Raw genomic sequence first — 23,552 nt, 5'->3', positions numbered from 1 at the left:
ATTTACTGAATTGCTCTGTGTTGGTGTATATATCTATTTTTATTTTTACCTGAGTTGAAAGGCGATGGTTTGCAGTCTGTGCAGCTCTCTTGGCAGTGAGACAGCAGCTCTGGCGGAGCGAGGACCGGCTCGGCAACGACCGTCATCATGGTAACAGGAACACTGTGTTTGACTGCAACGACATTTACAAAAATCAGACAATTCAGCCTCGAACATGCCGATAACAATCTGATCAGATAGTTCATATTAACTGCAGTGCATCTGATTTTCTAAATAAAACAAGGAAGAAGTTTGCTGAATGCACCTTAGGTGGCGCTATAACTCCAGCACTGAGGCGCTCAGCATCATTAGTCATTTAGCTCAGAGTTAAACCTGCTGATGCAGATTAAACGACAAACAAGCGAGAAACAAACGTGACAAAAATCGATGCCGTCAGATTGTTCTGAAATTGAGCCACCTTTCATTGCATTAATCGTCTTTATCCAAACGATGTACTTCTTTGGGAAAAAAAATACAATCTCAGCTTGAACGCTGTGATATTTTGAAGAAAATTATTGTTTTAACAGAGTCCGCGTTTTAGAGCAATGCACGTGAAATTTAAATCCCTCTCTGCATGCGGATCATTTTAATTGAGAGCTAAACAAAGACATTAAAATATGGTTTTATGGTTGTGGGTTTTCTGTGACTTTTTACCGAGGCAGAGTCAGACACACGGGTGTGCTTTCTTGTCATCTCTTTGGTGAAACTGGTTCTGAACGCTTACGGGAACTGCACCCCAGGCTTTCTGTTCACGAGGCTTACGAGGGGTTTGCATCCGGTGGCGAACCCCCTGAAGTTACGGGTAACGCGTCTCCTCCTGATTGTCAACAAGGAAACATTTTCACAGTTTTTTTTTTTTTTTTTTTTTACTTGCAGCGGAGGCTTTTCTTTACAATGCAAATTACTTTATCTGTGAGACGTGCTTGCTGTTCCAGAAGATTTATTCTCTAATTTAAAAAAAAAAAGTCTTGAGGAAGGTAATCGGATGATTAGGTCGATCTTTCCACTATACATATGTTCATCCCCACACAGTCAGCTCTGAGCTTCATGAGCGATCGCTTAACTCGAATCATTCACTTTGGAAACAGTGTGCGTCTACATTCTACATAACTCATTCATGGTTTTCTCCACAGACGTGAACCTACACACACCTGAGACTTCGTCTTTTTTTTATTTCCTTTTGTCACATTGACGCACGTGCCCTGAAACTTCCCCCTTAATAAGGGGTTAGACTGCGTCACCTTCAAATAAAAAAAAAAAAAGTACCTGTCCGAGGTGATTACTTTATAGAACATGCTCAAAAGTAACCCAGCTTCCGGTGACTCAATGTTAAACCGATACTACAAGTTTAGACGCTGTTTTCACCACCGGTTTGCTTTTAAACACACACTTGTATTGCAGAGGTTTTCCTTTTTCAGGAAGGTTTCTGTAACCTTTGAGTCAAAACAGCAGTCTCGCACACTCAGCGTGGAAAAATTACAACACCAATATGTAATCGTGTATCTATAGCAACACAGAAACAAGCATGGCTTTAAGACTTTAGGTCTCGGCTACGTGGCTAAAATCAGGTTCTCTTTTCCTCTCGCCGTCTGGTTTCAGTGAGAGGAAACAACTCGGAGATAAATTAAGTTGACAATCTAAACACGCCGATTGCAGTGTGATTCATTCACCGCATCTACTGTAAAGATGATGCCGACAGTGTTTATCGACACTCCAAGTAAAAGTGTCAAAAACTCAACAATGCAATGTAAACTCTGCCCAGTCTTAACCAGGATTGTCTTGCAGATGAGATGTTTGGTTTCTCTTTGTTGTTCATTTCATTACTGTTTGAGTTCATTCCTTTGTGTTAGTTTCTTTAATTATTCTTGTGTTCTGCTCTTTGCACACATTGCATTTTGTTTTCTTAGATCGGTATTGACCTTTTCGCTTGTTTTGAAGTTTTATAGTTCAGCTTCTCTGTGTTAATTGTTCATCTTTCCTTAAATACGCCTAATGTCATTTTCCATGTAATTCCTGGAGTTTTAATTGTTTTTAAAAGGTCTGCTCTTCTCTGCCTGACTATTATTTGAGTTCCCTTATACAAGGGATAAAGAGTGTCGAGTTGTGAAATAGTTAGTTTAACAAAATCCTCGACCCTGAAACGAGTGACATCCATTACAAAGGCCTAAAAAACTTAACTAAAACATTTTTTGTGTACATTTTGCATAAAAGTCACTTCCTCTTTCCCTTCTTTCTAAATATGGCATGACATGGAGGTCCATTTCTATTAGTCGCTCTTCAAGATTGAAAAGACAGGAGAACATGCCATTTAATTAAAGCAGATGATTAGTTTCATAAGTCAGGGGAAACAGCTAAACTCCATTTCTACTGTCACAGCAACAACTTCAGTTTTTATGCACATCTTTACTTTTGGGGAAAACCATCAATAATGGAGCTTTTTCCATCAATTTGACCATCTATTTAAATGTATTTTGACGTTTGTTTTCGTGTGTGTGTGTGGTTAGCTTGAGCGGCATTGCCCTGATTCCGGTGTGTGAACTAAATGGTGACATCAAGGGAATTATTTAAAAAATGTTGCAATAAAGAATTGCAGGAAACTCAAATGTTTCCAGCAAATGTAGGTTGTGTAATGACACATCGTGATACTTTCCTGCTAAATTAATGCTTAGTTTCTCAGATTTTACAAGATAAAATAAAAACACTAAGCCATGATTTTGAAAAGAGATAAATTATAATTTTTACATTGTGATTTGTGTCGAGAGAAAAAAGTTTTGTAATAAAACTTCAAATTAGACAAGATTGATTAAAATATACTTGTTATTATCAAAGCCTACTAAATAAATATCTAATTTTCCTGCTAAAGTAATTGTAAAATATCCGCTCTGCAGGTACATTATTTTTATATTATATGCATGAATTAAATTATTAACAACAATTTGCTCAATAATGCCAAAAAAGTGAGGCAGCTCATTTATCCACATTTCTGGTCTCAATAAAAATATTTTCTATTCAGCAGATTAATATAAAAGCTGTTTGTTTGGAAAAAAATATGCTAAGTGACTCTGCAACGATTAGGTGAAATAACACTGAACTAAACTCAGAAGTTTCTTTTTTAAGTGGGTTTTTGAAAGTTCATTTAAGGAAATTGTATTTTATTAGAAATATGTTTTGAGTTGCTCTAACCAAATGACCTTAAGTCGTCCTTAAAACTATTCTTTATGTTTTTATGTGTACAAAAAGGCCCATTGACGGGTTGGTATTACATTTACTTTGGGCTATAATTGTAAGACTGAACAGCATTTGACATTTTTAACCATTGCCCAAAAAAATAAGATTAAAAGGTTTTTTTTTAAGGAACACAAATATGTAAATTTGCATCTTGACAAATTTTTCGTTAATAAACAGAAATTCTCAGAATCTCCTCGAGTAAAACTGAAACTGATATGACACTGTAATGAGGAGGAAATTTTGTATTTCTGCAATTTCTCCTAAAGAAGCCTTTGAAGATATCTACCGACAGACAGGTTGAATCATGTGGAAAGCACAGACATGCAGAGATACAAAAAAAACAAGAAGTGTGCATCAGTGAACCTTATCAGCAGCTGTCCTTACGGCGTCTGATAAGAGCAGCGAGATCCACTTTGATTGAAACCACAGAGGATGAGACAAAAGCCTCCTATTCCAGTATGGCCACAGAGTACGACCACAGAGATTAAATGGAAAATAAGCAAATAGTGTCAGCCAAAAAACAATAGGTAACACCATTATGCCACATACGTAGGCCTGCCATCTCAGTATGAGTTGGCTGCCTGTGAAGTGTGCGTCACATCATACCAAAGAACTGTGTCAAGCTAAAACTGTACAGGATGTGGTTTCCCCCTTGAGCTCGTCATCTTCGTTGAGCCTTTCTTTTACTTAACACATCTGAGTTCAGCAGCTTTATCTGCTGGATCTGCTGCTTCTGTGCAACATCTAGCAGAACATAACTCGGAGGTAAAACCTTAAAGTTCTGTTGATGTAAGAAAATGTGTGATCAAAATGTAATTTCCCGTAACCACAGCTATATGACCTTCAACTGTGCGACTTCAAAGCAAATGAGTCTCACTGCAGGTTCTGCGATCGAGCAGCTCTCCTCTTTAGATTTATTTTTAACCAGCGTGTAAAGAGACAAACGACAATAAATCCCACCCACATAGGTGTCGTTTTGTACTCACCTGGTCTATAGGATCTGCGCTTTGCTCTCCAGAAGATGAACGCAGCCACGACCAAAATAGTCAAAACAAGTCCGGCCCACAGGCATGCAGGCAGGATCCAGCAACACTCTGATTCACAGAGAGGGAACACAACATGCGTGTTAGCGTCGTTAAGGTTACGTAACAATTTACGTCAGAGTAGTGGCTTAACTTCAGGGAAAGATGGAGTGTGGGAGAGCTGGTCTCCAGTCATCATTATTTGACATTTTCTTGAATTAATCACCAGCAACAGACAAATAAACAAAGGAGGTTGAATGCTTTCTCATGTCTCAAAGTACAATTACTGGGAAAAACAAAAACCTACAAAGCTCCACGCAACTTATCTCACTGAATGCAAAGACAAATAAAGAAATTAGATTTTTTTTCTTTGCATCACCTTCCTCTGAAACATGTTGAAAAATTCAACTTTTAATTTGAGTACATGTTTTTTATGTACTTTCCAAGATGACCAAAGTCAGTGAACCTGTATTTTCTGTTTCCCCAGTTTATAATTATGACTAGAAGCAGCTGTAGCCCGTATTCAAAGATTAGTCTAAATTATTCTGAACTAAACTCAATTAGCTAATTCACTGATTAGACCATGGACCAAAAGACTGTTACCTCTGTGGTAGTGCGAAGACGATTTACGTATTAAGTCATGTTTGGTTTTTGTGGCTGTGGTATGGTGCCCCTTGCAAAATTGTTTTTTTTTTTTTCTTCTTTCTTTTATTTACCAGTTTTAAGATTAGAGAAGAAGTCAAGTAACAAAGATGAGAAAGAAAATCATTACAATCTAAAATAAAAAACATACATCAACAATAAAGTTGACATGCAACAGCCTTACTTTGCATAAATGAGCTTGAAACTTTACACTTCGTATTAAGATTTAATAAATAATTTTTTTTAGCCTATAAACGTCCTGTGGATGCACATTTTTATAAAACTTTGAGAAGAGCACAAATTTTCATTCCACCTTTTCTTCAATTGTATTATTTCACTTTATTTTCAATATTTTTACTTTAATTGCGAAACAGAATTTCTCAATGGAAGAGAAAAATATCCACCATTCTTTTTTCCCTCCATGTGACCCTAATACCACGTCAAAGTCATTCTACAAAATGGGAAAGGCAGGAGAACATAGGATTTGATTAGGACAGACGCGCCTTGATCTCTTTAAGTGATTAAATGTCGGAGAAACTGCAAGAAACTTGTCAACATCTACAGTCAACGCAACAATCAAAATGCTTGAAACATGAGAAACAGCAACAAAGGTGATACGTCTGCAGAACTAATTATTCTAATAGCTACAAGTTTCAGTGTTTTAATTGCCTAAAAACATTTGGATATTTGTAATTCCCTTCATGTATAAAATTTTATCTGTTTATGGGAAATACAGATATATTATCATAGCATTTTGTTACAGCTTACAAAGATAAATACACTTAACAGTTTAGAAAATAAAAAAGTCCCCTGGGCATGGGATTTCCACATGTCTTAGAGTCTAAAAACAAAAGAAGAGACGTGTGACTGACATCCAGTTGAGTTTCAATTTCAATAAATTTAATTAAATGTGGGCACAGTGAGAACACAGAGAGGAAGAAGATAGTTTTTCTCTATTTTTAAGGAGTAATTTGATCTCTTCTAATGTAACATAAATATGATTTAAAATAAATACATAAACCAAAAACTGAAGTATAGACATTTTTTTATAAGCCTGCTGCTTTAATGTTAAATTGAACATAGTTTCAGATTTTTTCATAACTTTCGTCCAAAAACCTGAGTTACTACAATTTAATTTGTTAAACTACAGAAAAGTAATTGCTGGGATGCACGAATACATAAATTTGGGCCGATGTTTATATCTGATATTAATACAGCTGTTATGTCAGTATTTAGCAATATTTTATTTTATTCGATTACTTGGTTAATCGTCAGAATAATCAATAGATTACTTGATTATTAAAATACTCAATTACAACAGCTCTGGTCAGCTCTGTACAGTCACAGCCAGCCATTTGTTGCGACTCAGATGGTAGTAAATTTATTTTCCGGTCTGTCCATAAACGCTAAGCATCAGCTACAGCTGCCCACTGTGGTCAGTCTATATCTGCGTGAGTCTCTGCTCCATCTGTATACATACATACACCCGCCGCGCCCTGAACCAGGCAGCAGAAACAAAGGCTGTCGTACTCCATGGAGGGCGCCAAACATTTCAAGTTTAAGGCTGTGCCTCCCCATAAACACATTCATATTTAACACAACTCCAATCACAGCCTTCAGTAAGCTTTCAGACATTTCAAACTCTGCCCTTCACCCACACACGATATGTTTTAAATTCTTTTACAATAAAGAATATTATTTTTGCATTCAGTCTTACTCCATACATGTGATTTCACCCTTCAAAATCAAAGGGCTTTATCTCTTGTAAGAGACAAGCAAACTGCAACCACTGCATAAAATGGTTTCCCCTCTATGCCACTTCCACTTCCTCTCCTAATTCAAGCTCAACCGGATCCCTGAGAGTCACATCCGCTAAGCCCTACGACATCACATTTCAAACATGTTAGTCAAAAATAATGCACAAAATGTCTCAATCTAAAGGGGTGGACCTACGAGATTCACAGTCTTGACAGATGGCATCCGTTGTTTTGGTTCCTGGAGTTTTCAGCTGTAGTCTGAAGGCCTCACACCTGAAAGAAATAATAAAGGAATTAATTATTGATTTATTCTCAAAGTGAATTATAACTTCATCCAACTAATGAAATATTTCCTACATTGCATACTTTAACATTTTAGGATGTAGTAGAGCTCAGAACAGAATTGATTATGTTCAAAGCCTGTAACACACTCCTTCCAAGGTGTATACAAAAGTGGTTCAAAATTAAGGAAACAAACTATGAATTAGCAGAGAAGGATTTATTTTAAAATCTTTATCCTTTATTTTAAAAACTAAAGATGAGGACAAATATCAAAAACAATTGTACTTCAGTTAAAGGGTTTCAGAAATAACTGTAAGGAGTTAAAACAGTGTTTTTCTCTCTCTAAGCAAATAAAATGTATAAAAGTCATTCGATGAACAGATACAAAAAGGTTTGGTTATGTTTCTTTTATTAAATACTCAGCTGAAATTCAAAACACACTGGGACGATTCTGCTGCTTTGATTTGGTTGCTACTTTATGAAAATCCTCTACACTTTTTTTCGTTCTACACTGTGTTCTTTCCATTAACAGAAATTTAAATGTTGTTTTTCTGCTTTGAGTGTGTAACCTGGAGATTTACTTGCGCTGTGCCGTTTTTACCAGTAAACATTCAGCTTTGTTGACATGATGAGAAACTAAAAGGGACTCAGACTTGCCTGAAATGTGGTTGACAAGGTGAGAAGGAATCTGTGACGTTGCTGAAGGTTCCTTCTTCACACGGAGCGCAGACTGTGTCATTTGTAGAAGTAGCTGCGAAAAGAAGTCGAAGGCAGAGCCGTCTTGTTTTTTTAGTTATTACACACAGGGATGAGAATCTCTGCAAGAGAGCAGGCTGATCTGTTTTGAAACTTACGGTTATTTTTGACTCCTTCACCCACAGGGCACTTAGTCCAGGCCTCGCAGTGATCAGTGTTTTTACGGTAGAAGAAACCTGGGTCACACTCACAAACAGTGTCCTTCTTATCTGTGCAGATGCTCTTTGTTCGACTGTTTTTAACTGTAAGGTTGAAAAAGAGAGATTTTCTCCTGTTAATTTGTGATTTGAAGGTGTTTAAAGCCAGTCTGTTTGTGTGTGTGTGCGTGTGTGTGTGCGTGTGTGTGTGTTTGTGTGGGTGTTTAGGTTACAGTTGAAACTGTCTGCACTAAAACTTATCACCAGACAGCTTCCTCCCTTTATTTTCACACTGTAGATACTTTCAAGTTAGCTTAAGGAGAAAATGGTCCACTGTTGCTAAGTGAGTGGTGTAAAAAAAAAAACTGCTGGCAACCATACCGATTTCTTCTGTTTGTCCTATATTTGGTCACATTTAAGTGTTTCAGATCATTTAACAAACTAACCTGGGTAAATAAAAAAAAACTTTTCCAAAAATAAATGTATGTACCAAGGGAAGAAGTTATCCAAAACCATAGTTTATAATTATAGGTGATTTCATCAATCAAGAAATCACCTATAAACGGGACCTTTCTGACAACATGAAGTAGGCTAAAAGATCTCAAAAGGCAAAACATCATACTCCGATTTGAATAAGAAAATGTTTAAGAACGGAAGAGAAGGAAAGTCATTCACTTTAATGAGTCTGGAAACAGTTACAAAGCCGTTTGGGAACCAGAGTGAGCGACTTTATCCACAAATGGAGAAAACATGGAACAGTGGTGAAGCTGCCCAGCCTACAGAAATCCCTCCATGAGAGCATCAATGTTAAACATCCAGGATGCTAAACAACGGAGGCCCAAAACACATCTACAACTTTAGATGCCTCAAGAACTTCAGGTATTGATCTGGGACAGACGGGACAAAAGTGAGGAAGTGTGCGTCCTGCATTGTAAACCAACAATTTTTCAGAATAAACAGCATACCAGCCATCTTTATCTGCCGTCTTTCTTGTCTCAGGATGACTTGTTTCGACTGAAATCATAAATTCTACTTGCAAGCAAAAATAAATAAACTCTGAAGGAGACAATAAGTTCATGACCTTAACACACTTGGTTTAAGTCAGGAGTCTGCAACCTGTGACTCTTTGGCCCCTCTACTGTGGCTCTTAAAAACTAAGGCATGTTTTTGATCATAATACCAATACGAAAAAGTGGTATTATGATCAAACCTTTTTTTTGCGGCTGCAGACTAATTTCATTTTGTAGTGTTGATGGCAAAAGTGCCTCTTTGAATTGAAATGGTTGCTGACCCCTGAACTAGGAGTTCACCTCTGAGAACCCACAGCAGAAAAAAAAATAAGTGAAAGTTTTGGCATGGCCTAGTCAAAGTCTTTGTGACCTTAAACAAGTAATTCAATCCATCAAATGTAGCTGAATAAAATAATGCTGCGAGGAAGTAGAGTTAAAATTCCTCCATGACCATTTTATTAACTTTTTTTTCTTTTTTTAATCTAATAGTAACATTTGTTTGATATGAAACATTGAAAAAAGGCAAACAGAAGAAATCGGTAAAGAGCCATTGTTTTCTCCCAGCACAGAAATAAGGCTGAGCTGGTTGTAGTTTATAAGGGTTATAAACAAAAGAGCAAGAGATAAATGATTCACATTTGTACGTTTTCTGAATGTTTGTGACTTACCGCAGGGACGACAGGAAAAGCATCTCTTCCGGTAGTTCGGGGTCTCTGTGAAAGTCCCGTTAGAACACGGTTTACACTTTGTGCGTTCTCTGTCGTTGCAATCTTTCTCTACGAACATTCCTGTATAAAGTGGAAAGAAGCAGGGATGTTACAACTGAAACAAACTTTGTTTTTGTTTTTAAGATTTCTACGAAGTGGTTTGTGAAACAGAGAACAAACTGAGACGTTCACTGACCTGCAGGACATTCATCGCATTTCCCGCTCTGCTTCCCCTTGTCTTCACTGGTTGCCATCAGTAGCACATTTGATCACAGTCTTCCTCTTGTGTGTAGAAGTTCAAGCTTTGGGTTTCCAGCCACCGTCTCTGGTGAAACTCTGCGTCTCTCTGACTCGCTCACGCTCCTCTCTCTGTCATGTAAGTTCTGGCTTTGGCAGCAGATTTCTTTTCCCTCCCTGCTTTTTCTGATCCTACACAATGGAAAGCCCCGTTGACCCTCATCTGCCGTTTTCCCCTCCGTCTCTACGTCTTTCTGTGTCGGTCCTCGTTTCCTTCCGGTCCTGGTTCTCTCTCTCTCTCTCTCTCTCTCTGGCGGTGTGAACGCTGTGTGTGTGTTTCCGCAGCTATAAACCCAAAGGTACGCCTAGCGCTGTGTGATACAATGAGACATTTCCTCTCTCTGTATACACTCATTTCTTTTTGCTTTGTCTCTATTGCTATCAACAAACCTTTGTCAAAGCAGAGCTGGAGCGCCGCAGAGATCAAACTTCAAGGCCAGGTGGTTTTCCTGTCACCCTATTTTCCCCCCCGATTTTTGCCTTGTTACAGTAAATATGCAGCCTGTTGAAAAATGGATTTGCTTTTCTGTCATACTGAGCTATTTCTGATCCTCAAACAAATCCTAATATCAAATGAAAAGTAGTTTTCAAGTGACAAATTGAATTTACTGATGGAGAAAAAAGTAATTAACACTGAAACATAACTTTGTGCCACCATTGGCAGCGACAGCTGTCATTAAGTCTTTAAGGCTTAACACTGGAAATGACTCTTTTACATCGCTGTGGAGGAACTTCAGCCAAATCTTCTTTGTAGATTTTTTCCTAATTTAGCCACATTTAGGGTGCTAAAGTTCTGAAGTTTGACTAGGCCACTTCAAAATATAAATTTTGACTTTCGGAGGTAAACCTGCTACTATGATTTGGATTGTTGTCCTTCGCACAATCCAACCCAATCTGCTCAAAGTCACAATGGTTCTTTCCTCTTTGGTTTCTTCCCTCAAACGGCCTTGAGGATCATCAGTTGTTTTCTTGTCAGATGGTCCTTTTGTGTTGTTTTTTTGTCAGCTGTAGTTTTACCTTTGTCCCATCATAGTATTGAATCAAACACACAAACACTTTTAAACAATTCAACCTTGTCTTCCTCTTTTGTAAAAACAATGGTAATAGATATAGGAAGACTTTTTATTCAGATTAATAACCCCATGAAACAGCAATTAATCACGATTAGTCACTGTGCTTGAATTTTAAGTTCAGTTTCTCAGGTTTTCACGTTAAAAGAAGTAATTTTGTTTTAAATGTTTTAAACTAGCTGTTCCACTTCTTTGGCAGAAGAATAATTCACTGTTGCAGTACGTACATACTACCTTGGTTTTACTGAAACATCCATTGCTTTGTTTTTTAAATCAAATTTGCTGCTGAGCACTCTAATCTTTCTAATCTTTACATCACGTTTGCCACTCTGCATTGTTGACCGCAGTACAAGACTGCATACGCGTGTGTACATATATGTACACACACACATATATATATTTATATACATACATGTGTGTTTTTTGTCAGACTTTCTTAGCTAATAGCACAGTGTGTTGCTTTTTTTTTGTCTTTTAGCTTACTTCATGTTGGCAGACAGATTCTACTTAAATTATTTCTAGATTCGATGTGCTTGGTGGCCGTCAGGACTGAGCACGTTTGGCGAAATTGAGCTCAGTTCAAAGTTCATTTACAATTTAACGATGTGAATAGATCAAATTCTTGCTTGAAAGTAGAAGTGCTTTTAGTTTTTTGTAAAGACATAAGAGGACATTTAAGGGGGGTTGTGCTTTCACATCACTTTACAAACACAGCTGTACATAAATAGATTCATAAATGCTTACCGGTGCAACTTATAACCGAGAGAGGAAGAGGGGACTGGAGGGGGGTGAGAACAGAGAGTAAATTAATGAGGGAAAAAAGGAAGAAGGAAGACAGACGGTTCATATGAGGATCGTGCTGCCATGTTCAGATTAAGGTGGGTTTTTTTTTATTTTTATAAATCCAAATAACATGTCTAACATGTGCTAATCAGCACTTTAATTGTGTTTTTTGTGCGTCTTTCTGTGTTTCTCTGTCAGAATATACAAAAGTAATGAAAATGCTCAGCAAAAAAAACTCTTCAATCACTCGATTTACAGTTTTTGGCAGTGACTAATGGAGTCCTAATTTAATTAATGGAGTTATTGACTCCTGCAAAAACTTGTGCTAATGCATAGTTGGCCAATTTTTCAGCTACTGTTGTGATATTTAACCATTCAAGTTGCCTGATTCTGAGTGTTATTGTCTTGAAAGATGCCAGGAATGATAACTACACCTTAGAAGTAAACGTAGCAATGTGGATCATAAGGCTGTTTGTCTGAACTACACTTTCCTGCGTAAGAAAGAGTGATTCGTCATGGACATGACTGTTCCTCTGACCTTTTCATTGTATTTGCATTGATTTATAGATGGCTAAACAGTGATAGCAGCTCTTCCATACTGGGTTTTGTTGATATTGAGTTGGCAACACGGAGACTCTTTAGATATGTAGTTCTTCTTTTTCTTCACAGTGTGTTTTCAACCTCTGCTAAGCTTCGGTTGAGCACTTCCTGAAATTAACTTTTTCTTTGTAACTAGCATGTCAACATGACATTCAACACTGTTCCTCCTGAAATGCTCCACAGATCAAATTCAAAGCAAAGACGAAAAGTCGTACAGTTTGATACAGATACGCAGGTCTGCACACACACAAAAATGCAACGGCATCAAATAATTACCAAACGTCAGCATTTTGCAAACAGACACTATTTTGCAATTTTTTAAAGTTTCTCCCATTAGCTTTACACAGTGGACCCACTAAACTTAAAGAACATGATAGAGCCATTATTCCTGCATGCTAACATTGCTAAACATGTTGAGTGGTGAATTATTAATGAAAGATGACAGAGAAAGGAGCTTAAATCATCTCGTTGGAGCTATTAAATTATCATTGATATTCTTTACAGTTTCAGCTTAAGAAATGAGAAAAGCTTCAAAAATGTCTACATTTATACATTTACAAGTTGCGTGTTACGTGAAGACTCAACCTTTGTTCATCCCTTCAGTTCAGAAATCTGTCTGAATGATTCATTGGTCTAATGTACCGAACAGTCAGGAAAAGACCATGACAAATATTTTAGAGAAATATTGATCGGGAACATTTTGGAAGCAATGATTGACTCAAGAGTTTTGGACAACAAAATGATGCGTCCAGTAGAGGCTCTGTATTCACAGAGATATGAACCACAGCCGGCTATTATTATTTAAAATCTACAAATAGTTAAGAAGGAGAAGGCTTATAACTGCACATTTAAAGAGTTCAAACACTAAATTTACCTGAGTTTACATTAATACACAGAGTGGAATCTGTCTCAACTGTACTTTAACAGCCTACATTAAAGTCTTCCTCCTGGGGACCAACCAATCAGCATCAAGGGAAATGAAAGCAGCTCCTGGATTGGCTGCTTTGCAAACACAAGCCAATAACCTGCCAAGCAGTTACTTATGTTTCGAGAACTGCATTTTCTGTCAAATATTTTAGGCCTGTCACAATAATACATTTTGCTGTATGATAAATTTACGGTGGCCGACAGGTGCAAATGCGCAGCAACAGAGAAAACATGCAAACAAAAAAAAAGACGCGCACAAATGAAATGCAGTAAACATAAAAATAGACGCAAACAAAAAGCAAATAAAATGCAGCAAACAAAAAAAGAGACGCAAACAAAAATGAATACAACCACAATTGAAATGCAGCAAACAAAAAAGAGAGACGCAAGCAAAAAAGAATACAACCACAAATGAAATGCAGCAAACAAAAGAAAAGATGCAAACAAAAAGTGCTGAAAACCGGAAGTGCTCCAGACCACTAGAGGGAGTCGAACAAAAAACAGCTGTGTCCAAATTTAGGGTCTGCATCCTTTAAAACGGGTGTTCAGAAAAGCAGCAATGGCGGCAAAATTATTTTTGCTGTATTACGCTTAAAATTACACTAAATGATTTTTTTACAATGTTTTTAGGCGAGAATGTAGATGTATAGATCTCAAATATCTGCTCGGTTCATCAATAAATCACTTAGTTAGAATATTGCTCCGACTTTTTCGGAGATGTCTGCTCCCGCTGCATTAACAGCCAGCTCCCCTCGCCAGCTGTCAGCTGGCCGGGCGCTCCAGGTCCGGCACACCGAGAGAGAACCCATGTCTCCCGGCAAATCGTTTTAAAAACTCCCGATAGTTTTACCCTATGAGTGAAGGTGAAACACAGATATTAAGCCAGGTAATAGCTGTAAAATCTTTTGGTTCACTAAAGTATTTAATTTATTCCTGAGCAAATGGGTTTGACTGATTAAAACTAAGCCTTGCTGCATTTCATTTGTTTGCGTCTTTTTTTGTTCCTCTGGCAAAAAGCATTTCATTTGCTTTTTGTTTGTGTCTCTCTTTTTTGTTTGCTGCATTTTATTTGGTTTTTGTTTGCGTCTATTGCGTGTCTTTTTTTTGTATGCATGTTTTCTCTGTTGCTGCGCATTTGCACCTGTCGGCCACCAATTGTCCCACAAGTTATTGCGATAAACGATAATATTGTTGCTTTGAGAATATTGTCAAGTATGACGGTAATGGCATTATAACGCAAAGATACACATTCACAAAGAACAATAAACTTAGAATTGTAATGAACATTTAACACTAGAACTGGAAAACATTTTAAATATCCCAAATAAATAAACAACAAAAACAATAAATAAAATCATCAAAAAAAAGACTAATTTAGACCAAAGCACCAGACTGAAGACTTCACTCATCCAGTTTTTGGTAGAATAAGGGAAAGAAAAGAAAAACCGTAAATGATGCAAGTGGAAATAATTGAGCTTGTTTTCATTTATTATGCAATTAACTGATTTATTACTTATTGCTCTAAAATCCATGAATGTTCAAATTGTCTGTGATTAATCTGGAGTTACATTTAACAGAAAAGCCCGTTCTTCGGCAGGTGCCCACTGTTTACCAAACTTTCACTGAAACTCATGGTTTAAAATAACATCATGTTCATTTTTTATTATCTCTAATATATAGATTTTGTAATGAAGATATTCCCTTTGTAACATTTGCACATACTTTCAGTCTCTTTCTTCTGCTGCTGCCCTGCTCCTCGTATTCCACGCTGTTGGGATGGGTGGAGTCTCCTGGCTATCCCATGGGATATTTGCCTCACACCAGTTTAAACTGGACCAGGTGCGCGCCCAAAGGCCAAACCGTCTCCATCAAGCTGATCCACATGGACCTGGAGAACAGCCAAGACTGTGAAAATGATGCTGTGAAGGTCGGATGAATGATGCTTTCACCTGTTACTGCAGCAAACTGGTGTGAATAACTAGATAAGTAGTTTTGTCTGTCGTGTTTACTCCCAGATCTCGTCAAACGGGAACCTGATTGCTCTTCTGTGTGGGAAAAGAGACTATGAGGAGCTTCAGGAGTCGGTGAATCCGCTGCTGTTCTCCTCCGCTGGCGGCTGCCTCACTCTTCTGTTTCACTCCGATTACTCCAACACCAAGAGACACACTGGCTTCAGAGGGTTTTACACGCTTCAAGGTGAGAACGAGACACAAACAAACCGAACTTCAGCAAATGTTTTCAGCTTGTTTCATGTCCAGTTCAGGCGACCTGTTGCATTTCAGAAAAAGGTCAGGTTTATTTTTAGACAATGAGTAACCGCTGCCAAAACTGAACTGGAAACGGTTTTGTTGCAAATGTAAAATAGTTCATGTGTACTCTACTTTTTCATTTTCATCATGTAAATACCTCAGAACAATGAGGGGAATGATGGCTCACATTTTCCATTTCACAGTTAAATACTTTTCCACAGTGAGATTTCTACATTTTGGCTGGAAATTTGCCCCATTTCAGATTTCTTCTGTTCATGTATTTCAGTAACTCCACTCACTAAATAAAACAAATTAGATTATTTACAAAATAGCTCATGTTTTAAAGTCGATATTTCTGTAATTGTGATGATTTCCTGCTTTATAACACTGAAGAATATATTATTACAACCAATAAAAAGTGGGCTTTCTGAAAGAATGTCTAATACTTAAAACTTATTTTCAAAAAGTGCTTTTTTATTATTTTGGTATTAAATAAATTTAAAAAAGCTTTTAATCTAACAAATGTTAGATTAAAAGCACAAATGTGCCTCATGCGAATCAACTTTTAAATTAGAATGTTTCTGCTTATAAAACTAATTTTAAGATCAGCCAAAGATAACCTGAGTACCGTATTTTCTGCACTATAAGGCACACTGGATTATAAGGCGCACCTTCAATGAATGGCCTATTTTAAAACTTTTATTATATATAAGGCACATAGAATAGACGCTACAGTTAGGGTTGCCACCCGTCACGTACAAATGTGGATGTGTAATGATAAAGAAATGGTCCCCGAGTACTTTATATAGTAGGCTGCCCCAGTCGTTGTTTCACTCACGGTGTTGGTGTTGCGATATTGTGCCCAACTGCTTTCTGGATAACACAGACCAACCGACACGCTGCCGCCGCAGTCTCTGTCTCTCTTCCCCGCCCGCAGGGAAGAAAGTCAGAACCTTCTCCTCAGCGACTGGGCCGGGGCGTGGCCGGACGATGGTCACCCTTCTCGGTTCGCGCACAGCATGTTCGTAGAGAACGTGGTGCTAAATGATCTGCAGCATCAGGTCCGTAGGTAGATAGGTCAGTCAAACTTTATCAACAAACCAGCATTCTGACAACTATCCCAGCATGCACCGCGCGCTTCTTCTTCTACGGTCAAAATGAAACCGGCGGCTGCTTACTGTAGTTGCTAGACCTGTTGTGTCGCAATATTGGTCCATATATAAGGCGCACTGTCAGCTTTTGAGGAAATTGAAGGTTTTTAGGTGTGCCTTGTAGTGCGGAAAATACGGTAAATGGAAAAAGCAGCTACCAAATACTCATTTTATTTACTTTGAAAAATAAATCCAAAACCAACCGGGCCTCCTGAGAAAAAGTAAATCCTTCCTAACAGCAAAAACATTACAGATTTGTTATATTTCGATGAGTCTCTGACATCGTTGTGACGGAAATTTGTCCCAGTGTTGTTTGACTTTGACAATCCAGAGGAATATTGAATATAGTAGGAATTTTGCTGAATGAAAAACCTGAATATATAGACGTTCTCTTTTTTATATTGCAGAATATTGGAGGATAAATTAAGTCTGGAAGCTAAAATATTTGTAATTATGTAATTATTCGTAGAAAATGGTAGAAGTACATTTCATAACTTTCCAGGCTTTAAGACAGAGTAGGAACCATGTTCAAATGGATTGTGGTGATTTTATTGTTATCTAGTCAGTCAAAAAGAGAAATAAATTCTGGGGCCTTTCCACTTTAGTCTGTTTTTCACCTAAATCTAACAGTTGGAGCACAAAGGACGGACATTACATAAAATTCCAGAAAGTGTTTTTCACAGTCAGACGACCAAAAGAAATGTTAGTATTTATTAACTAAATACTTTATCAAAGTATTTAGTTAATACTTTGACAAACACATTTTAAAGATGTTCAGGGTCTTTTATTTTACTTTGCAGACTTTAATGAGTGTGAGGACGAGCAAATCAACAAATGCACACAGTTTTGCCACAACTTCGTCGGAGGCTACTATTGCTCCTGTCGTCATGGTTACCACCTGGACGAGGACAAACACACTTGCACGGGTAAGGGCGACATTTTCTGACTTCTTGGCAGGTCACACGCGACGAATGACGAATGGAGGAGGACAAAACCGAAACACGAAGTGAGAACTGGAAATAGGAGAAGCAGAAGTGGTCAGTCTGGAAGAAGCGGAGGCCGATCTTAGTCAGGTCTAATCGTGCTGGCAAAGTGATGAGCAGCTTGAGAATGAACTCGTCTCATCCTAAATGCAGTGGGCTGCGCTGAGGACCTGTCAGGGCTGAAAAGAGGAGACGTATCCAGTCCTTCCTGGCCTGGAGAGTACGCAGAAAATGTCAACTGCAAATACACACTGTCTGTGGAGGACAACCTCCAGCTGGAGCTGCACTTCTCCGAGGGTTTCGATGTGGAGCAAAGCCCTGAGGGAAACTGCGTGGATGAGCTGAGGGTGAGGATCGAGTCACGGTACTCAAAAATCCCAGGAAGGTGTTTTTTTTATTTTTATTAAAGCTTTACTCCCTGGACAGTAAAAATAAAAAAAGAGGAAGTTGAGACTGAAGTGTTGAAAACTTGGATTAAACAACCAGAGGACATCCTGTTTGATGAGCCAGTGTTTGACTTCTTTTTTTTTTTTTTACTAGTTTCATTCTTATAGGTTTTTACTATTCTATCACTATTGATTCGCAGATTTGGACATCACTAAAAATAAAATTTACCTCACAATACATATGAGATTGCACCAGTGAAGATGCTGCTTGCCAACAGCATATGAAGCAATAGGCATTTCACCTTCCTAAGCTTCATTTCCTCTTTAATATTTTAGATTTGTGCTACAAAAAGATAGCCTGGTTTCCAACAAATTATTTGGAGTTACGTTCCACAGGAAAATCCACAAATACGATAAACTAGGCTCTGACTAGTACTAACCTATTAAATTATGAAACTCTATAGGGTAAAATAGTGAGCAAATAAAATGTAAATAATATAAAATATGTTTTATACCTTTACTATGACTCTCACATTTGCTTGGGCTTCATTGTAGAGTTAAACTCACTTCTCACTGTGGTCAATTTCCTCTGAACAGACGGTAGCTTGAAATGATGCATCACTCTAGGATATTGTGGTTACCATGATGGTTAGGTTTTGGAGTCTGAAAAAATCCATTTACCATCAACGACCCTCACACCATCACACCTACACGGTTGTCTTTTACAGAGACAACCGCAGTTTCAGATACCATCATTTCACCCTCAGTGAACCTTACAAAATCGTGAAAGCTGAAAGTTTGACACATCAGACCAAAGTCCAGATTTAAAGGGATTTTTTATACAAACATGAAGTTCAGATTTCTAAGCAGCAGCAGCAGCTCTGACTTGAGGGACTCCAGCACATGGTTTACTTTAGAACTGTGAGGTTGCTAATTTGAGGTCAATGATGTTGCAGTATTCAGTGCAACTTTAATGCACCTGCCTCTGAAACAAAACAAAGCTAGTTCAAGTGAACAGAGTGCAAAACTGTCACAAAGATCATCTGCAAGAAGTGTTTTGTTTTCCCCACTGAAAACATATTTGTGACGTTTTACATGTTATAAGGTTTAATAGTACTGCGTATGTGCATGCTTTATCAGGTGCTTCAGAGTGTTATATTTTAAGACATGCACTGTGCTGATGTGTTTGACAGATTGAGACCCACTCTGAGACTCTGGGTCCATTCTGTGGTAACAAACCCCCACATTCTCCTCTTCTCACTCACTCGAGCCACATCCAGATCCATTTCACCTCCGACGGGTCTGGGACCAACAAGGGCTTTAATATCCACTTCAAGACCAGAGGTAATGCAGCTTCTTTTTAATACAGTTCCTCTCTACCCTCCTAAAAATGGATCTCTAGTATCTCTAAAATCACTGCTCTTCCCTGCAGATAAGGTCTGTCGACCTGTGACCTCAAACTCAAATACGACTCCTCTGAAACAAGAATATCACTGGGGAGAATCAGTGACTGTAACTTGTGATCTCGGCTATGTTGCAGATTCAGTGAGTCCTCAAATCACACTGGGTTACAAAAGAATATTTTTTGGAAGTTGTCTTTGTTTTTTCACCTGAATTAGGACTATTTTGCACAAATGAATCCAAAAGTGACATCCTTATTTCTCAGTCAGGTTTTTATTCTAATCCGATCTTCTGACAGATGGCATTTTTGTGACACTATCGGTTCATTTATGTTAATATTTCTCATCCAAAAAAGGTTCTAGGAGAAACAAATTGTTTTCTAACATAGTGTATTAATTAAGTGATCCAAACTTGGATTTCTGTAAGTTGAGTAACAAACACTGATAAGGGTTAGTGCATGTAAATTGAACATTACGTCTTCATTGTGCAAAATGAAGGGCATGAACCTCCGTTTCTAACGCTTGGCATGCTCAGCAGCAGGGATATCTCTCTTCAGAGTAATCAGCCATCATGACTGCATCCCAGCATCCCAATCTAAAATGTAGCGTACTTCAGAAAGTTGAACAAAACCAATGTGATTTTTTTGGATTCAGCGCATCAAAATTACCCTAAAACAGTTGGAAAAACCCCAGACAACTTTTTGGCTGTTGACCAGAGTAAAGTTTGCATGGATTTGTGCAAACCCAAGGCTGACGTTAAGTTAATGAAGTTCTCGTTTTGTGAAACAGGCCTCTGACGGTCTATTGAAACGGTATGACACAACCTGCCAGAGCAATGGTTTATGGGCTCCCATGTACCCCTGTGAAAGTGAGTGTGACTAAAACCAATCTGAACATTTTCTTATTCATTTGAAACGTACTGCCGCTTTGCGTGGTAATTTTTGTTTCTCGCTCTAGTTGTGGATTGTGGTTGGCCGGATCTTGGCCGTGGCGGCATCCTTCAGCTGGTGAATCCAGATGATCAAAACACAAAGTATGGCAGCCAGATCCAGTTTTACTGCACTTCAAAGTTCTACAAACTGGAAGGAAATGGTGATTACACGACTCTCCCACACTGTGGCACATTTGCTGTTGCTCGTTTTTAAACAATGTGCCTCATTACACCTTTCAGATACAAGCACTTGTAACGCCGATGGCGAGTGGACCGGGATGCCAAAATGCAATGAAGGTAGGGGGAATGCCTGCTTGACTATTTCTTTACTAAATCACTCAATTCGCTTTACTGATCACTTTTGTGCATTTCAGTTTGTGGAATGCCAGAAACGTCAAGCACAGGCAGAATTTTGGGAGGAAAAGCGGCATTGCTGGGAGAAATACCGTGGCAGCTTTTCATAACAACTCCAAAGTTCGGAGGAGCATCGCTGATAAACGATCAGTGGGCCGTCACAGCAGCACACGTTGTGAATGACATCCCAAAAGAATCAGTTCAACTCTACGGTGGACTGATAGATGCAACAACTACAGGAACTGATGTATCTCCCATTCCAATTGAAAAAATCATAGTGCATCCCAGCTACAGAGGAGCCTCACTACAAACAAATTATGATAATGATATAGCTCTGATAAAATTCACGTCCAGAGTGAAGCTTGGCCCAAACCTGCTGCCTATTTGCTTGCCAGAAGTAAACAGAGGTGTGATGGAGGGAGAACAAGGCACAGTGTCTGGCTGGGGGGCTATATTTCAGGATAATAGTTGGAGTCGTACATCAGACGTCTTACAATACGTTGACATTCCTGTCTTCCCCGTCTCTAAGTGTAGGAACACACCTTCCCTTTCTAACAAAGCCATGACTTTTACTAACAACATGTTCTGCGCTGGAGGCAAAGGGACAGACAGTTGCAAGGGAGACAGTGGCAGCCCTTTTGTTTCACCCATGTTGTCTTCAGGCATAGGGCCCCATTATCTGATTGGCATTGTGTCATGGGGATCTCCCTGTGTGAGGGGTGGTGCAACAGGTGACAAGAAGGGTTATTACACCAAGGTGGAGAATTATGTCAACTGGATTAACGAGATCAAGAAAAATGAAGCACAGAGTTAAAAAAACAACAACAACCAACACTCAATCACAATTAATAACCATCTATCAGAGCTGATCAAATTATTGAAACTAACCAATTTTTACAAATTCTTGAAATCAAATATTCAAACATTGACATAAAATCAATAACGACATTTAAGAAGATGGTACCAAATACAGTGCTTCATATCTGTAGTAAAAGAAGTGTTCACAAATCATCTAAAGACTTGAACCATTTTACATGCTAACCTGCTTTGCTTATGTGTGACTTAATCCATACTCACAAATCTATATCATGAGTATATTCTCTACATTGATAAATTTATCACAATGCTTTGTAATATATGTCAGAGTTACATGTTATAAAGTTTATAAATGCCAATAAATAATACATTTTATGGTGTTGTTTTCAGTGACATTGTTTTCATTATTACTGCCTGAGCATGAGGCTAGTTTCTGGATCTGAGGTTTTAAACATGTTATGTTGAAACCAGCTAAACTCTTCTGTCACATTGTTCATGTTTAAAAGTCAGAGGATGGACCTTCACATTAAGAATGAATCTGAAACCTACCACTAAATTCATTAGTTTTGAATTCTACATTTTACAAAAGGTTACAGTAGTTGTTTTTTTTAATTGCTAACACAAACTCGCTGGAGGCCCCCCACCGGCTTCAGATCTCTGCCTGGACACAGAGAATAAGGGTGGGATTAAACTAAGCAAATGCACAAAGAAAGACACCACAATTTAGACATGAACAAGTGCTAAAATTAGGTTATCCCCAACCTTGGACATATACATTCATTAAAAATAAGTGCTTTAATTGAGTAATCTAAAAAAAACAAAAAAACAAAGCTGCTACCTGCAGCAAGGCCAGAGGCCACACAGAACAAACAATATAAAAATAACCCAAAGTAAACAAATTTAACAAAACAAAAGCAGAAAACTAAGCAAACAAAGCAGCAGGGTCTCCACCGTGATGCAGCAGCTCTTTGTCTGAAATGAAATTACAGATTAATAGGTGATTTTGGAAAATGGCAGAGGAAGCCATTGTCATCACGACCAGAGAGCTCCTTCCGGCCCAACAACAGCAGGAAGATCATCTTGCCAGTACTTTCTATATATGAATACTTGTCATATTTTTGTGCTTTTGAGCTGCATGTGTGCAATAAAAAGTACAGATGAACTTGGGAGGGTAAATTACGGCCCACCCAGAACCACGCAGGAAACTCCAGGCAGTTTCTAAATTTAAACAATATGAGTTAACCAACTTGTCATATTTCAGGTCTTATACAGGAGAAACATTACTCACTGATGTTAGAGTTATGACCACTGCAAGCCAACCAAGCCACCTTCTTACTGAGGTGTGACCGTGTGCAGGCATACAGAAGAAAGTCTCATTTTACACCCATTAGGAGTTAATGGGGGACCAGGTGTCAGTGGCGCAAAAAGTGGGTATGCAGGGTATGCAACGCATAGGGGCGCAGCACCAGAGGGGGCGCCAAAACCCCGTCTGGAGGGGGCGGCGCGCCGATGATTGTTTTCCCATACACTTCGGCGCGTGTAACGCTCCTTCACCTYGCGCACATAACGAGGTAAATGTAGCGAGTTTTACCCTTCACGTATCGTCGCCTCGGGGGGAGAGCGTCGCTCCTTCACCCTGACGATCCTTCCCTCGGGAGGTTGGGTGGTGGGGGGCGCCGATCTATGTTTTCGCATCCACCTGAATAATGTGTAGTTGCGCCACTGCCATCAGCAAAACTCCCCCAGGAGGAATATCACTYTTCCCATTAAGCTTTCTCCATCTCACTTTGGGTTTGTCACCGGCGACACATTCACCATCTAATTTCACATCCCACTTCCTCACTCCCTGCTCCAGTCACACTGATTTCACATTTTCTCTCCATTTATYATAATATTAAACAGTTAAGATGGAGTTTCGTCTCATCCTGGGCGCCAGGCCTGAGGAAACCCAGCAGTAGAAGCAGAAAGTGTTCTCAGCCCGCTTCAAGGTCTTTCACACCTCAGATTCCCAGTGATTTCACCAAC

The 23,552-nt window shown here is 38.6% G+C and overlaps 1 protein-coding gene across 2 annotated transcripts; it reads left to right on the top strand.

The window, feature by feature from the left end:
• Positions 1-49: 49 nt before the first annotated feature.
• LOC103477998 (complement C1s subcomponent-like) lies at positions 50-21,914 on the top strand. Of its 2 annotated transcripts, none has more exons than XM_008431428.2 (11): positions 50-150; positions 14,986-15,184; positions 15,273-15,453; positions 17,458-17,583; positions 17,794-17,987; positions 19,220-19,370; positions 19,459-19,571; positions 20,216-20,294; positions 20,384-20,518; positions 20,598-20,654; positions 20,732-21,914. In XM_008431428.2, exons 1-11 carry the CDS (start codon positions 65-67, stop codon positions 21,523-21,525), a joined length of 2,115 nt encoding a protein of 704 aa, XP_008429650.1. In that variant the 5' UTR covers positions 50-64; the 3' UTR covers positions 21,526-21,914. The 2 variants fall into 2 exon arrangements, with proteins under 2 accessions (XP_008429650.1, XP_008429651.1); XM_008431429.2 differs by lacking the exon at positions 50-150 and adding an exon at positions 11,417-11,825.
• Positions 21,915-23,552: the final 1,638 nt, after the last annotated feature.

Source organism: Poecilia reticulata, linkage group LG16 (assembly GCF_000633615.1).
Source record: "Poecilia reticulata strain Guanapo linkage group LG16, Guppy_female_1.0+MT, whole genome shotgun sequence".
Taxonomy (NCBI): Eukaryota; Metazoa; Chordata; class Actinopteri; order Cyprinodontiformes; family Poeciliidae; genus Poecilia; species Poecilia reticulata.
The sequence above is the reverse complement of the archived record's forward strand: the minus strand, read 5'-3'. Positions and strand labels throughout refer to the sequence as shown.

Coding starts and splice junctions, on each gene's coding strand:
- LOC103477998 (XM_008431428.2), top strand. CDS start 65: ATGGTTTGCAGTCTGTGCAGCTCTCTTGGCAGTGAGACAGCAGCTCTG. Junction 15,185..15,272: donor GTGAAAATGATGCTGTGAAG/GTCGGATGAATG, acceptor GTTTACTCCCAG/ATCTCGTCAAACGGGAACCT. Junction 17,584..17,793: donor GGACAAACACACTTGCACGG/GTAAGGGCGACA, acceptor TCCTAAATGCAG/TGGGCTGCGCTGAGGACCTG.